This window comes from Triticum dicoccoides, chromosome 4A (assembly GCF_002162155.2).
Source record: "Triticum dicoccoides isolate Atlit2015 ecotype Zavitan chromosome 4A, WEW_v2.0, whole genome shotgun sequence".
Lineage (NCBI taxonomy): Eukaryota > Viridiplantae > Streptophyta > Magnoliopsida > Poales > Poaceae > Triticum > Triticum dicoccoides.
The window spans coordinates 254,880,613-254,894,795 of NC_041386.1; the positions used below are offsets into that span (position 1 = coordinate 254,880,613).

General features: G+C 44.4%; 1 protein-coding gene across 1 annotated transcript in view; it reads right to left on the minus strand.

The window, feature by feature from the left end:
* The window catches only part of LOC119283495 (cytochrome c oxidase subunit 2-like), a 7,158-nt gene extending 3,402 nt beyond the window's left edge, over window positions 1–3,756 (minus strand). The window contains exon 1 of the mRNA XM_037563021.1: window positions 3,631–3,756. Coding sequence (XP_037418918.1) covers window positions 3,631–3,756 — 126 coding nt within the window. The remainder of the gene's footprint in view (window positions 1–3,630) is intronic.
* Window positions 3,757–14,183: the final 10,427 nt, after the last annotated feature.

Sequence of the window (14,183 nt, forward strand, 5' to 3'; positions counted from 1 at the left end):
TCCGCCGCCAAGCTCGACGCCGGAAGCCCCGCGCCCCGCGATGCGACGCCCCGCCTCCCTGAAGCTCCGGGCGACCGCCTCCTCGTCGCCGGCGGCCTCTCCGGCGAGAGATCCGGCCGCCGCGGCTCCTTTTTTTTCCGGCGGTCCTCGAGCTGCTATAGTGCCCCGACCGCACCTCGGTTTCCGTGCAAACCCTAGATCTGTCCCGAAGAGGTTGATTTTTTTCACTAAGTCCCGGATATTTTCAGTTCAAGTGCTCATGTTCTCGGCTCCGTAACTTTGCATCCGTAGCTCTGATTCATGCATATAGCATATCAAAATGTTCATCTCGGAGAGTATATCATTTCATTCCATTGCATCATTTTCATTTGAGTTCATCTTGATGCCCGAAATGCTGTTCGAAGAGGGCTACTTGAGTTAATTGTCAGATCAGCTACTCCGTTTAGCACTTTTGTCATTTTTGCCATGATTAATGTGTGCATGCTATGACCTGATGCTCTACATGTGTTTTGTTAAGGGTTTTGTCATCTTTCCAGAGGTGCAACCCATGTATTTTTAGGATGTGTGTGGTGACTAGTGCAAGCTTGCAAAGTGGTGCACTTGCTAATTCTGTTTTCAGGGACTTAGTAATATCACTAAGTCCTGGAGCTGCTCATCTCATGATGCCATATGTTCATGTTGTTTCCTAGTGATCCGTGCCTCTTTTGAGGATGATCAGTAAGGATGTTTTGTTAATATTGTAGTGCTCTATGCATCCATGTCTTTGCTTGCAATTATGGAGCACCCTAGCTTGAGTCAATCGACCTCTACTTTTGCTACTTTGTGAATCTGGGTAGATTGTCAACTTGTTTGCAATTTTGCCGGTGATGTTGTAGTTGATCCGTGCATGCTATGCTATTGTTCTTGCCATGTCTAGCTTGCATTTTGTGCCTTCTTGATGTATGTATGCTTGTCTTGCCATGACTTGCACCGTAGTGAGTGCATCGAGCTCGTAAACATGCCTACTTGAGTTATATTTCAGCACGTGTCAGTTTTCACTAAGTCTGAAAACTGATTATGTTTTTGCTATGTTCACATGCTTGCAATTGTATTTTCTGATCCCTTTTGGCTCAAGGTCACTAAGGGACTTTTGTTAAGCTCTTTGAGTATCTCCATTCCATGCTTTACCTTGCCATGTTCAGATCCTGTAGCATGTAGTTTTGTTGCTCCGAAGAGGGCTACCTGATCTGAAATTCCAGACAAGTGTTAATTTCACCAAGTCTGAGATCTGTTTGCCATTTGCATTTTTGCCGTGTTTGTTTGAACCTGTTAATGGATGAATTGGCCGTAGCTCAGTGCTAGACTTTTGTTAAGCATGTTGTAAGCATCCCTGCCATGTATTTTGTTGTCATGTTTGGCTGCTGTAGCATGTTCATCTTATTGCATTTAGATGCCTACTTGCTGTAAATCGCAGACCGGTGTCATTTTGAATCGCTTGCCATTTCCAAACCGTAACTCCGATTCCGGCGTTCTTTATATCATTTTCAAGCAATTTCATCTCATCTTTCCAGTTGCACACTTGGAATTCCAAGTTGAGGCCAGGTTCATGCATTTCCTGTCATGTCTTGCATTTTGCATCCCGCATCGCATCCCGCATAGCATATCATCTTTGCATCGTGTTGTTTGAGTTTGCACGTGGTTGATTGTATCCTTGTTGCTTGTTTGTCTTGTTTGGGTAGAGCCTGGAGATGAGTTTGCTAACGAGCCCGTTGAGTTTGCTTTCAAGGATCCAGTCAACTCTGACAACTGTGCAGGCAAGATGATCATACCCTCGAAATCACTACTATCTTTGCTATGCTAGTTTGCTCGCTCTTTTGCTATGCCATTGCTACGATGCCTACCACTTGCTTGCAAGCCTCCCAAATTGCCATGTCAAACCTCTAACCCACCATGTCCTAGCAAACCGTTGATTGGCTATGTTACCGCTTTGCTCAGCCCCTCTTATAGCGTTGCTAGTTGCAGGTGAAGATTGGAGGCCGTTCCTTGTTGGAACATTTATTTACTTGTTGGGATATCATTATATTACTTTGTTATCTTAATGCATATATATACTTGGTAAAGGGTGGAAGGCTCGGCCTCTCGCCTAGTGTTTTGTTCCACTCTTGCCGCCCTAGTTTTCGTCATATCGGTGTTATGTTCCCGGATTTTGCGTTCCTTACGCGGTTGGGTTATGATGGGAACCCCTTGATAGTCCACCTTGAATAAAACTTCTCCAGCAATGCCCAACCTTGGTTTTACCATTTTCCACCTAGCCTTTTCCCTTGGGTTTCACAGACTCAAGGGTCATCTTATTTTAACCCCCCCCCCAGGGCCAGTGCTCCTCTGAGTGTTGGTCCAACCTAGAGCATCGTGCGGGGCCGTCCCTTGGCAACTTGGGTTACGTTGGCTCCCGTACGCTTAGCTTATCCGGTGTGCCCTGAGAACGAGATATGTGCAGCTCCTATCGGGATTTGTCGGCACAGCGGGCGGTGTTGCTGGACTTGTTTTACCATTGTCGGAGTTGTCTTGAATTACCGAGATACCGAGTCTGATCGGAACGTCTTGGGACGAGGTCTATTCCTTCGTTGACCGTGAGAGCTTGTCGTGGGCTAAGTTGGGACTCCCCTATAGGGATTGAACTTTCGAAAGTCGTGCCCGTGGTTATGGGCAGATGGGAATTTGTTAATGTCCAGTTGTAGATAACTTGAACCTTAATTAATTAAAATGAATCAACTGAGTGTGTTACCGTGATGGCCTCTTCTCGGCGGAGTCCGGGAAGTGGACACGGTGTTGGAGTAATGTTTGCGCATGTTGTTCTCTAGTTTCTCGCTAGTGCTTTGCCTCCTCTTCTCGCTCTCTTTTGCGAATAAGTTAGCCACCATATTTGCTAGTCGCTTGCTGCAACTCCACCTATATTTACCTTGCCTTACCTACAAGCTTAAATAGTCTTGATCGCGAGGATGCGAGATTGCTGAGTCCCTGTGGCTCACAGATTACTATTACACCAGATGCAGGGCCTGATGATTCCGCTCCAGGAGACGCGTATGAGCTCAAGTGGGAGTTCGACGAGGACTCTCAATGTTACTATGTTTCCTTTCCCGATGATCAGTAGTGGTGCCCAGTTGGGGGTGAACGGGACCATTGTCGCATGTTGGGTTCTCTTTTATTTTGGCGCCGTAGTCGGGCCATGAGTGTTTGGATGATGTAATGTTATTTATGTACTTGATTGACGTGGCGAGTGTAAGCCAACTATGTTATCTCCCCTTTATTATTTATATTACATGGGATGTTGTGAAGATTGCCTAACTTGCGACATATGCCTTCAATGCGATTATGTCTCTAAGTCGTGCCTCGACACGTGGGAGCTATAGTCGCATCGAGGGTGTTACACGTTGGTCCAGTGAGGTGAGCCACGACCAGAACAGAGCTGTTACAAAGGAAGCCCACTCCCTTATGTTCTGATGGGAAATAGGACTAGGATCTGTAATAGTTGTATCCGCTTTCCTTTGGTTTGCATGGGCACGTGATACATTCCTAGCATGACGTTGGAACAAGCAAGGACCCAGCGTGATCCGGAGGGCAAGCCCATCCCGGGTAACTTTGTATCCTGACCCAAGCTGGAAGTTTGTCGAACTTGTAGTCTAGGACATTGGTAGGGATCCGCATGGGCACACCGAACAATCCGATGGCCACCCACAACACGAAACATCGGCCCCGCTCGTAGCGCTTGCCGATCATCCCTATCTCTACCGGGCCCGTATTCCCCGCCTCGCTGATACTTATTCACTTCTTTGAATCGATAAAGATGGGTATCCATGCCTCTTAGTTCTGGGGAGATACTGGTTATGCCAGTGTGGACAAGTTCAAATGAAGCAAACCCGCAAGAGCATGGAGCATAGGATTTGAATTAGCCCAATGCGGATGGCAGCGATCGAGCAACTAAACGAGCGAACTCCAAATAGAAATCTTTTGCTCTTTCCTAATGTGTTCTAACAGGTGTTACAAGCTTCTATAATCTAGCGTGAACTAACCCGAACTATGGTTTCGCTTCCCTAAACTATGTGGTATAATCACTTTAAGTGAAGCATGTCCTGATGATTCCCCGGATAGGAGAAGGCCAGCTGGGTCATTTGTTTGTATAATTATGAGTCAATTCACTCCTGCGGTTTTTGCCCGAGTCAAAAGACAAGCAAGTCCTTTGAGTACACAGCGAACGAAGTGCCAGAATGTGAGCCTAGGGTGAACAGTGGTGCTTCCATGGAAGTTGGATAGTAGATCAGAGAGGCAGGCCAGTAGAATATGGAGTTGTTTTCGTTCTCTTGTTATTCTTTTCTGGCTATAAGTATTTCTGTCTTGGATTCATTTGGCCATTAGGTTTGATTTGCCTTCTCTTTCTGTCTTCCATTTGAATTCCGTGATTTATCCTGCTATTTGGAGAGTAGTTGATATGGTCTTTCTTGGGTTTGGCTTTCAAAGTGCAGTTCGAAAAGAGTGAGTTGTTGTCAATGGCTGGAATGGAATATATAAATAAGATGGAAAATATGGCTTTCTTTCCATCTACCTATTTGAAGTAGTAAGCTTATCTTTTAGGTGGGAATAGTTTACAATCGAGTTTGAAAGCATTAATGAAGTGAGCCTATTACATCAAGTTCTTTTTTGACCTTTTCATTTGAAAGTAGCCATAGGCAAGGAAGGCTACCTATTGATACGGAAAGAAAGCCATCTCTGGCTATTCTTTTTTAAGGTGGAAAAGAGTGCTCCATATCCATATATGTGCTTGGAGGGAAGGCCACATCTTTAATTGTATTCTTTTTCGAGGTCATCCTCTTCAGCCTGTGTTAGTAGTGCTAGTTTTTCGTTTTTAGTACCTTACGGGTCTATAGAAAGGCTTAGAGGATCCTAAAGTGTCAGTTTATGTTGGAATTGCGTTGCTCTTTTTCAAGCAAATAAGCTTGAAAGAAAGTGCTTTTATTTGAGTGGAAATGAAAGAAGAAATCGTCTATCTAGACAGAGTATGTGTATTATTCGGTCCATGGTTGCCCTTCTAGGCCCTTTAGATCTATATCTATCTTACTATCGAAAAGGGTTTTAGGAGGAGCAGAGCAAGTCGCGTTTACAGCCAGCAGTTGTTATGGGCGTAACTCCCTCTAGTATTCTAATAATCTCCTTTCCTCCAATATGTCACTAGTATTCAAGTATGCGGCTCGTATTAGTATGCCAGGCGTTCGAGAGACCAGAATTCTTTTCATAGCCTTCCCTTCAATATGCCATCTTGTCTTGCGGCGCTCTATCCTTCCAAGCGAGCCTGTGCTTGGGGAGCACTCCTTCTATCATTCATAAAATATGCTTATCTCTCCTTGGTCGTAAAGCTTCGCTTTGCTTTCATTTACCGAAAATGCCATTGGAGTTTCCAGCCGGGAGGCGCAGTCTTGTACAAGCAACTTCTCTTCCTCTTCCGAAAAGTAGCAAAGTGGTGTCAGGTTGGAAGCTTGCGGGCCAGTCTGTTCTAGCGCCTCATTCTTTACATCCTTGCATTACTCTCTTCCTTTCCTCCTTGCCCTAACTTGAACTGGCTGAAACTAAAATGGCCGGACTTTCTAATGATGGCACTGGCTTGGCTGGATCGACATGAACTTCTATTAGGACAGCAACTATTTTGCCCCTTGTCAAACTTTGACTGAGACATAGCCTTGCTGCTGCGGGGCAGCTGACTTATAATTCTAGTTACTGTCCTTCTTGTTCATGTAGTGCCTGCCTCTCTCCAAAACTCCTTCCCGCACTTGATTGAGCAAAAGATGCAGCTTCACTAATTGAGTTAGGCACCTGCACTTCCACCGCAGCTCTGAGTTCATTCTTCAGACCCAAAAGAAATTGTGTCACCAGCAGCAGTCCTCCTACATTCAGATCATACAATTTAACCTTGCGGAGCGGATTCAACTACTTAAGATATTCTTCCTCAGAGCCAGTCTGCTCTCTATCATCATCTATCGTCTAAATAAGTAAATAATGACACCGATATAGATCTTGTTGAGGACCCCCATCCAAGCCATAGGAAAGAAAGCCGCTGGAGTGCGACGCTCAAAGCAAAATTAAGTAATAGGGAAACAAGGTTCTATTAGGCTTGCAGGGCTGCTGCTCTTTGAAAGACGAGGTCTAGTGGAAGAGGCGGGTCGGGCAAGTTGAGTACTCAGATTCGGCGCTTGCTTGACATCTCTCTTTGAATCTGAAACCTGACATGACCATTGATTCCGCCTCCATTGCCGGAAAGGATAACGATGGATCTTTAGCTAGCTCATAGGCAGAGGAAAGGTATACGTTAACAGATAAGGAAAAGTGGATCCGCTACCAAATATGTTGTGGAGCCGTGTTCTCCAGGGAGGTTTGAGGGTTCTTGGGATGGGTTCTATGTTGCTGCCCATTCATTTCCTATTAATAAGGAGATATGTAAAGCTAGTCATTCTATTAAAGAGAACTTTCAGTGGCAGATTTTAGATGGTAATTCGGTGCGATTGTTATATGACCCTTGGCTCGGTGGGACTGCATTGAATAGAAGGCCTATTCCTATGAACATGTTAGAGCTGTTGGAAGGTTTGTCTCTCTCCCATTATCTCATTCCTAATAGGGATTGGCATCTTAGTTTATTAGCTTTTTTCTCCCTGATGAGGTGGTGTGAGAAATTTCAGCTGTACCAATTCCTAGAAGCATCTGTTCTGATACTTTGACATGGGGGTCTTCTGTTCACTCTGACGATTAGGATGAAGGAAGTATACAGGGAGGTCTGCCAGCCATTTAATGAGGAAGGTGGTCTTCATTTCTCTTGCGTATGGAAGCTTAAGGTCATTCCCTGCATTCCGTTTTTTTGGTGGAAAGCTTATTGGAATAGACTTCCATGTAGAGAACGAACTTCTTGTCTCAAGGAATTTGCTCCCATTGTCTCAGTGTTTTTTTATCTTTGTGAAGGGGTAGTGGAGGACATAGACCATGTTCTGGTGAAGTACATAGTAGCTAATCAAGTGTGGATGGTTGGTCTTCCTGAACTCTTTGAGCTGGAGCTTTGGACTCTACGAGGTATTGGGTGCTTGCCCTATTGAGAGTATCTTACATTCTCTCTTCACCAGACAGATAGACAAATAGGCAATCCGATAGAAAGATTATGGCTTCCTTACTATCAGCAAGCTCCCACAGGCGATGAACTGCTTCTAACTTCTTCATTCGGTTTGTAGCCATACCATATAGAGTGAAAAATGCCTTTTTTTGGAAGTAGCTAGATTCAAGCAAGCATCCTAGCAAAACGATCTTTTGACAATGGGCTCTGCCCAACACTGGGACTGACTGACTTTATACAGAGATAGAAAAGGATGCAATCCAAGTTTGATAAGGCGGTTAAAGACATTCATTGTGGTTGGTCACGTTGGTGAATTAGATGAACAATCGATATTACCATCTTGGACTATGAAGTCATCCATCCAGACATACTTCTTAGGCTAAATAGCCAAACATCTGAGTGAGTCAGTCTACCAATGCCTTGTGACTCATGACAGTAGTCCACCAGATCCCTAGTTGCTGTTTTTGTCCTTTTGGATACCACCTATTTTCATATTGAAAAGATTCCAGTACCTTCACCACAAACACAAGGCCTACTGCTCCCTAAGTTGTAAAGTCGCCTGTTTGGTAATCGGAGTGAATCTATACTTACTCAACTACTAACTCTGAATGTTCTCGCTATCGAAGGATTTCTTTCTTTGCGTATGATGATTGAGGCTCAATTCCTTCCCGAAAGAATAGTAGACTGACAAACGTATCTTACTCGTTCCCTCAACTGCTCGACTGAAAGAACTCTTAGTTCTCATTCTGTTCTTTCTTGTTTTTTCAGGATCCAGGAAAGACTTTCTTTAAAAAGAGGAATCCAGATGGATAGATTGTGAAATAGAGTATCTCCTTCGATTGAAACATCAAGGATGAAATAGAGGACTTCTAACCGAATGATTGATGGAATTCAGGTGCGATTCCTAGTATTCAAATAAAAGAATATTAGATTACATATAAGTTATTCGTGTTCCTACTCCATTCTATTCTCTATTTCAATCTCATATGAGGTAGCTGGTCAAAGATAGGCTATGTCGACCCTTTCAAACTGTTTTCCATAAAAAAGCATAAATCCGCTTATGGCATTCACCCAAGCATACAGAGACAGAGGAGAGCTTGCCTGCGGTAAAGGAAGGTTTTTACTATGAAGCATACGAGTCTGCTTTAACCAACAGGGGAGTGGGAAATACGCTCCCCTGTTTGTTACAACTGATGCCCCGCCTATAAGTAGGTAGCTTGTGAGCTATCGATCAATTGTGAATGTTCTCATAGAATTGGATCTTATCTTATTCACATAAGTCTTTCATTTCATACATGTTTCCAAGAAAGAAATTAGGACAACCAATTAAGCATTGGATGAGTCAAAGGCTTCTTCGAGCATTTCCAGATCAACTAGGACAAGACTCAATAGAGTCACCAATGTTGTTGCTTGCTTGACTTTGCTTTTTTGAATCTACTTCTTTGCTTGTCTCGCCAATGAAGATACTGCATCATCTCTATACTTGCTAGATAACCAACACTTTGCTTCCCATTTCTTTTGCAATTAGATCGATCTCCCAATGCTTATATATGTGGTGCCCCATAGTGATGAATGGAGCAAAAGCTAGGAAGAATTAGGAAGCATCAGCCTGGAATGACCCCAAGACTTATTTGCAGGAATCATAGCGAGCCAATAGAATTACTCTTTTAATATAGCAGCAGTGACGCCATGGATCAAGGAAGAAGGTTTTGTCTTATCCCAGCAGCAATGAGAGCCTCTTTCTTCTCCTGATGTGAATACACAAACCCCTATAGCGTCCGACACCACTCACATACCCTAGAAATTCTTGTTGTGGGGCAAGTGAAAGTACTTTGATATGCCCCAGAGGTCTTCGAACCTTGGTATTTCGAATCAGATTGATAGCTTTTTGAATGGCTGCGGTTCCGGGACTCAAGTCTTTAGTTTACAGGTTCTACATTAGGTTCACGAAACGGATACCTATCTACACAGCAAGCTTCTTCAACAGGTCATTGGACATCACCCTCACTTCTTCTAGCAGGAAAGAGCGTTAAGATGTAAGATCGTACCTCAAGTCAAAGGGCCTCGTTATAGTTGGAGGCAACACAACACACGCTGAACAAACCTCAACTTGCCTATTTTGTGTAACTGGTTGAAACTACTAATTTCCAGTTCATCTTACGATGGCATATGGTGACGGGCCAACCTTCTATACTAGTGCATTCATAGGAGGACGAAGCAGGAATTAGGAAGCCCTACACTTCAACCGGAGCGAACTTCACACTCGAACTTGGATATAGCAAATAGATCAAATAGGCTCAGAGAGATACGGGGCATAATCAAAAAAAGAATCGTTGGAGTGGCAATACAGCTAGATAGATAGATAGATAGAAGGTATGATTCTAAACGAAGTCTGATCTGTCACACCCAGCCATAAACAACCATTCCAGATTCCCAAGATGAAGTGGAAAGAAAAAGGATGCATTCAGGATCTCATACTTCGGCGAATCTAGGGGCTCAGAAGAGTGTCACCAACGATGGTAAATCGGTGGGCCAAACCAAAGAAAGACTGTCTCTTTGACGACGTGGTCACGGGGATACGATCCGACAAGAGAGATGCTGAAGAATATGCCCTCCTCAAGGGGTCAAGCACTCGATCAGAACTAAATCATCCTGCGGCACTCGCAGCATGAGCACATAGGGCAAGATGAAGAGAAGGATAAACGCTAAAGAGATCGTCAACTTCACCTTGGCATGCTTCCATCAGTGCCTCAAAACATTTGCTATTCTTATCTCTAGAAGGGTGCTTCTATTGTTGTAGTGTTTATAGCGAAAGAGGACAAAAGTCCAGCCGGACACCGTATAACTCCGGTATTGCGTCGCGGGTGAAAAGGGCCTGAATATTTCCTACCAGCAAGCACCCCCACTAACTCACACATCATTCTTGCATCTCACTGACACTGGGCCCGAGAAACGGCAGAAAGAAAAAGGTGTGAACCTTGTAATCTTTTCTATATAGAAAAACAGACCCTCTTCGAAGCTGAACGTTGTGGGGCACTGCTGTCAGCAGAACATTTCCTAGTGTGTAAGCGAATTTTAAGGTGATAAAAAGGCAGCAAAGTGTTCCAGCGGCCAGCCACGACGCTCGCCCCACCGTCCAGACAGAGAAACCCCTCACTAAGCAGCGGAGCTCAGCATTTCCACCACACCGACGCCTCCGGTCTCCCCCGCGGTTCCCTTTCCCGAGAAGCAGCTGATCTTGGCCGTTGGATCGACGTATAAATAGCCACGGGCACACAAGGCCGGACCTCTATTTCTTCACCTGCCTCCCCTCCCACCTGGGCATGGCGACCTTCTCCATGGAGGTTTTCGACAACGTGGTCGTCCCGTCCACGCTCAGCAGCATCGCGCCCATCCTGCGCGTCGCCGCCGAGATCGAGCCCGAGCGCCCCCGAGTCGCTTACCTCTGTACGTGCATTCATTTTCGCGGGGATACGTATGGTGCATTTCGCATGCTGTTTTGATGCGTTTGGGTTTGGATTTTGTGGCAGAGCGAGCGCTCCTGGTTCATTTTTTTGGCGTCGGATCAATGCCGCGTAGGCTGTGTGTACTTGGAAAAGTTTTGTGTTCCCGTGTTCAAAAATGTTTGTTCTTATATTATTTTTGGGGGCACATGCGCACCTCGATTCGTGGTTTTCGAGGATGTTTTGCTTTTGATTCATAATCATACGAGTCTATGCAGAAAAACAGTTAGTGTGATTTCCTGGAGAACTTTTCTGGCTTTGCCATTTTTCCTTGCTTTCGAGAGCTAATTTTGGAGTATGTTCGTCAGCGTCCGCATTAGATTTTGCTTTTGGCGATCATCCATACGTATTACTTGTTCATTTCGGAGCACCTTTGTGTTTCACACTTGAGGGAGCAGATTAGATGTACTAGATAGTGGTATTTCTGATACTTTCTTCGTTTTGTTGAAATCATGTTGCAATCAGATAGTTATGGTCAATTGGTTTGGCTAGAATAGTTTCACGTATCTCGAATGGGGACTCGGGTAATTGGTTTCTAGTTTCTACTACATCCTGCAAAGTAAATGGAAGTTTCTAGCGTTTTGCTCGCTTTATTTTTCTATTTTTGTTTTGGAGAGGCAAATTGGGTTAGCCTTATTTTCTGGACGTCCTTTTGGAATGATTCAATTTTACTAGTTTGGAAAATAAGCGGGGAAATAGACACGGTGAGAAAGATTGAAAGAAAATAAGATTGAATCTAACCTAAAAGCCAGAGCAAAATAGGGTCTAGGAGCAGGAAGATTGGGGGATTTTTTTCATCGGTTACAAACTACCAGCCTAGCTTAATGGATTTTGCATAACTACCCTCTCGAATCCAAAGATGCCACTACATAATTTTATGTTTTTGCTCTTATGCAACACCACAGGATAATAGCCCTAGTCTCACGAAGCGCGTGAAGAAGAGCGATGCCCGTGAAATTGAGAGTTTTTATCAGCAGTACTACGAGAACTACGTCCATGCACTTGACAAAGGGGAACAAGCTGACTAGTAATTCTGAAGCTCCAAACCAGAGCTCTATCTCGTTATAAATCTAATCCTAGCCATGACACACCCTGTCCCATGCCAATGTCGCCTTCAGGGCCCAACTTGGGAAGGCCTACCAGACCGCCGGAGTCCTCTTCGAGGTGCTCCGCGCCGTCAACAAGAATGAGAAGGTTGAAGAAGTCAACCTAGAGGTTTCGAGAGTGCCCAACTTCACCACCCGCTCTTAGATTCCAGAATTCGTGGCCTAAGCTTCATTCATTGATTTATTCGGGTGCATTCCTTTCGCACCCTGGTTATGAAATTCCGTACTCATTAAGTGCTGGCCCCCTTCATCGTCAGATTTAGGTTCACCGCTAGCATAGCATTCTCAAATGCAGATTGCTCCCCGCTTGAGCTACCATACTTTGTTGGATTTACGACAGACCCCCCTATCATAGTTGTCCCTATAGATATAGAGATCGCCCTGGTGTTATTAGTACACCTACCCTTAGCTATCAATATCAAAATCCCTACTTGTCTTTGGGTTCAACAATGCACACTAACGGGATGAAATCTACGCCCAGCGGGGTAGTTGTCCTTGTCCTCGGTTCAGTAATGGAAGTAGTGGAAATACATGTTTTGGTTCCAGGAATCAGATCGGTTCCTTCCTCTGCTAAGGCTTTGGTTTCATCGTATTGACTACGAAAGGTACGGTGTAGGTTCCCACGATCTTTCCTACGATTTCTACGAATAGATGACTACGATAACGCAAGAGGGATTCCTGCGACTAACGCTAGAGCAAAGGGAAAGGACAATGAAGCAGCAATAAACAGATTGAAGAGCTATTAGTATAGCAAGTATTAATTCAACAATTAGTTAGTTTGGGAAGACTGCTTTGCCTGGATTGATGGCAAGCCTGGAAGCCTTGCTTCTCCACTGGGGGCTAATTCCATAAACAAGTTGTTCTATCTCAAAAATCATTTTAGGAATGAATGAGAATTTCGTTAGATTCCATATACAAGGTAATGCATCGTACCTCCGTTAAAGGCTCATTTTCTCCAATCTCTGAATTTCTGCGAAACGAATTGGCATATAGAAAATAGGTTTCTGGCATGACCAAAATGAACTTCACAGATCCGATACAAGAAAGGGTCGATTCAAACAGCAATTGTTAAGCGTCTCTGGATATTGTAGCAACCTACACGCCTGTCTAACCAATGTAGTTCTGTCGTCAAGTTGCTCTGCTTGTTCGTTCTGATCTTTCCATTTCATGTAAAGCACAGGAACGCGGTGGATCGTAGCCCCCTGAAACCTACAGATAGGGAGCTCCCAATAGAAGGGAGTAACTGAAATCAAGCTTGCTCACTGAGCATAAGAACATTGAAAGCAGGCGGACTATCAGCAGCATTGTGATTCTTTATTTGGGCAAAGCCAAGGTATCACTTCGGGAAGAAATGTTGTTTCAAACCACAAATGAGTTGGAATGGTCAATTTGGTTTTTCAGCTACTAGTACACTCGTTATGAAATCCTAGATCTTCTTGTGAGCTGTCTCCACACCATTGAGAAATATTTTGATCAATGATAGCAGAGGCAGGCAAGAAAAGCTGCTCAAAGGGGACAGCACGATGATTGAGTTCATGCTCGGGGAGTGCCATGTCTAGCTAGTTCGTGCAGACACCCACCCTTTCCAATCAATGGAGAATGGTTACTAGAGCTAGCGCCTGTCCCACTTTAGAACACTAAGAACGTAATAAGCCTAGCCGGGACAAATGCACTCAGTGTTAGTCCGATCACCTCGGCTAAAATCATCTTCCCTTTATTAATGACCAAGGGTATCCATATCATGATATGTAGATACAAGAGGGCAGATGCATTGATGCGGGTAGGATGCGTGTCTGCTTTCCTGTTGTTTGAAGGAGTAGATACATTCATTTCCTTTTGCCAGAGTGAGAGTGAGAGTTGTGTGGGATGTTGACAATCACTATCTTGTCTAGTGACGAGTGCTAACCTTACATGAATCATGCCAAGCACAGAAGAAAAAGAGGGGCTGGTCTTAACTGAAAGTTGTCCTTGTCCAGCTGAGGAAAGAAAGGGATGACGTGACGGGGACCCAAAGGTTCCCGGTGAGGAGGCCCGATGCAATGTTCGAAACTGTTGTTCCGGTTGTTCCTGTATGAGGAAGAAGACTCCTTAGGAAAGCTGGTTCAAACCTTTGTTCCTTGTTCCTCGGCCTTAGTTAGCATTTTTTCGAACAGTGAAATACACCTTTGTCCTGCGTTGCATGGTGAGAGTGTGAATGGAGACGGGGTGCCACTTTTAAATAGGGGCAATCCCGAATAAGAATTGAAGGAAAAACAGGCAAGCACTCAAGCGTGAGCTGAAATATCGGGTCCTCACATAGGAAAATTAGTATGACAGGCCGATAGATCCAGGGTCCCCAGGTCCAAATTCTTTCCAATCAAGTATGAGTTCAAAACAGAGTTTTCTGGGGCTATCGATTCGTAGTTTTCAAATCTATTGAGTTTCTCCGGATCAGGAGGCTTTACATACAAA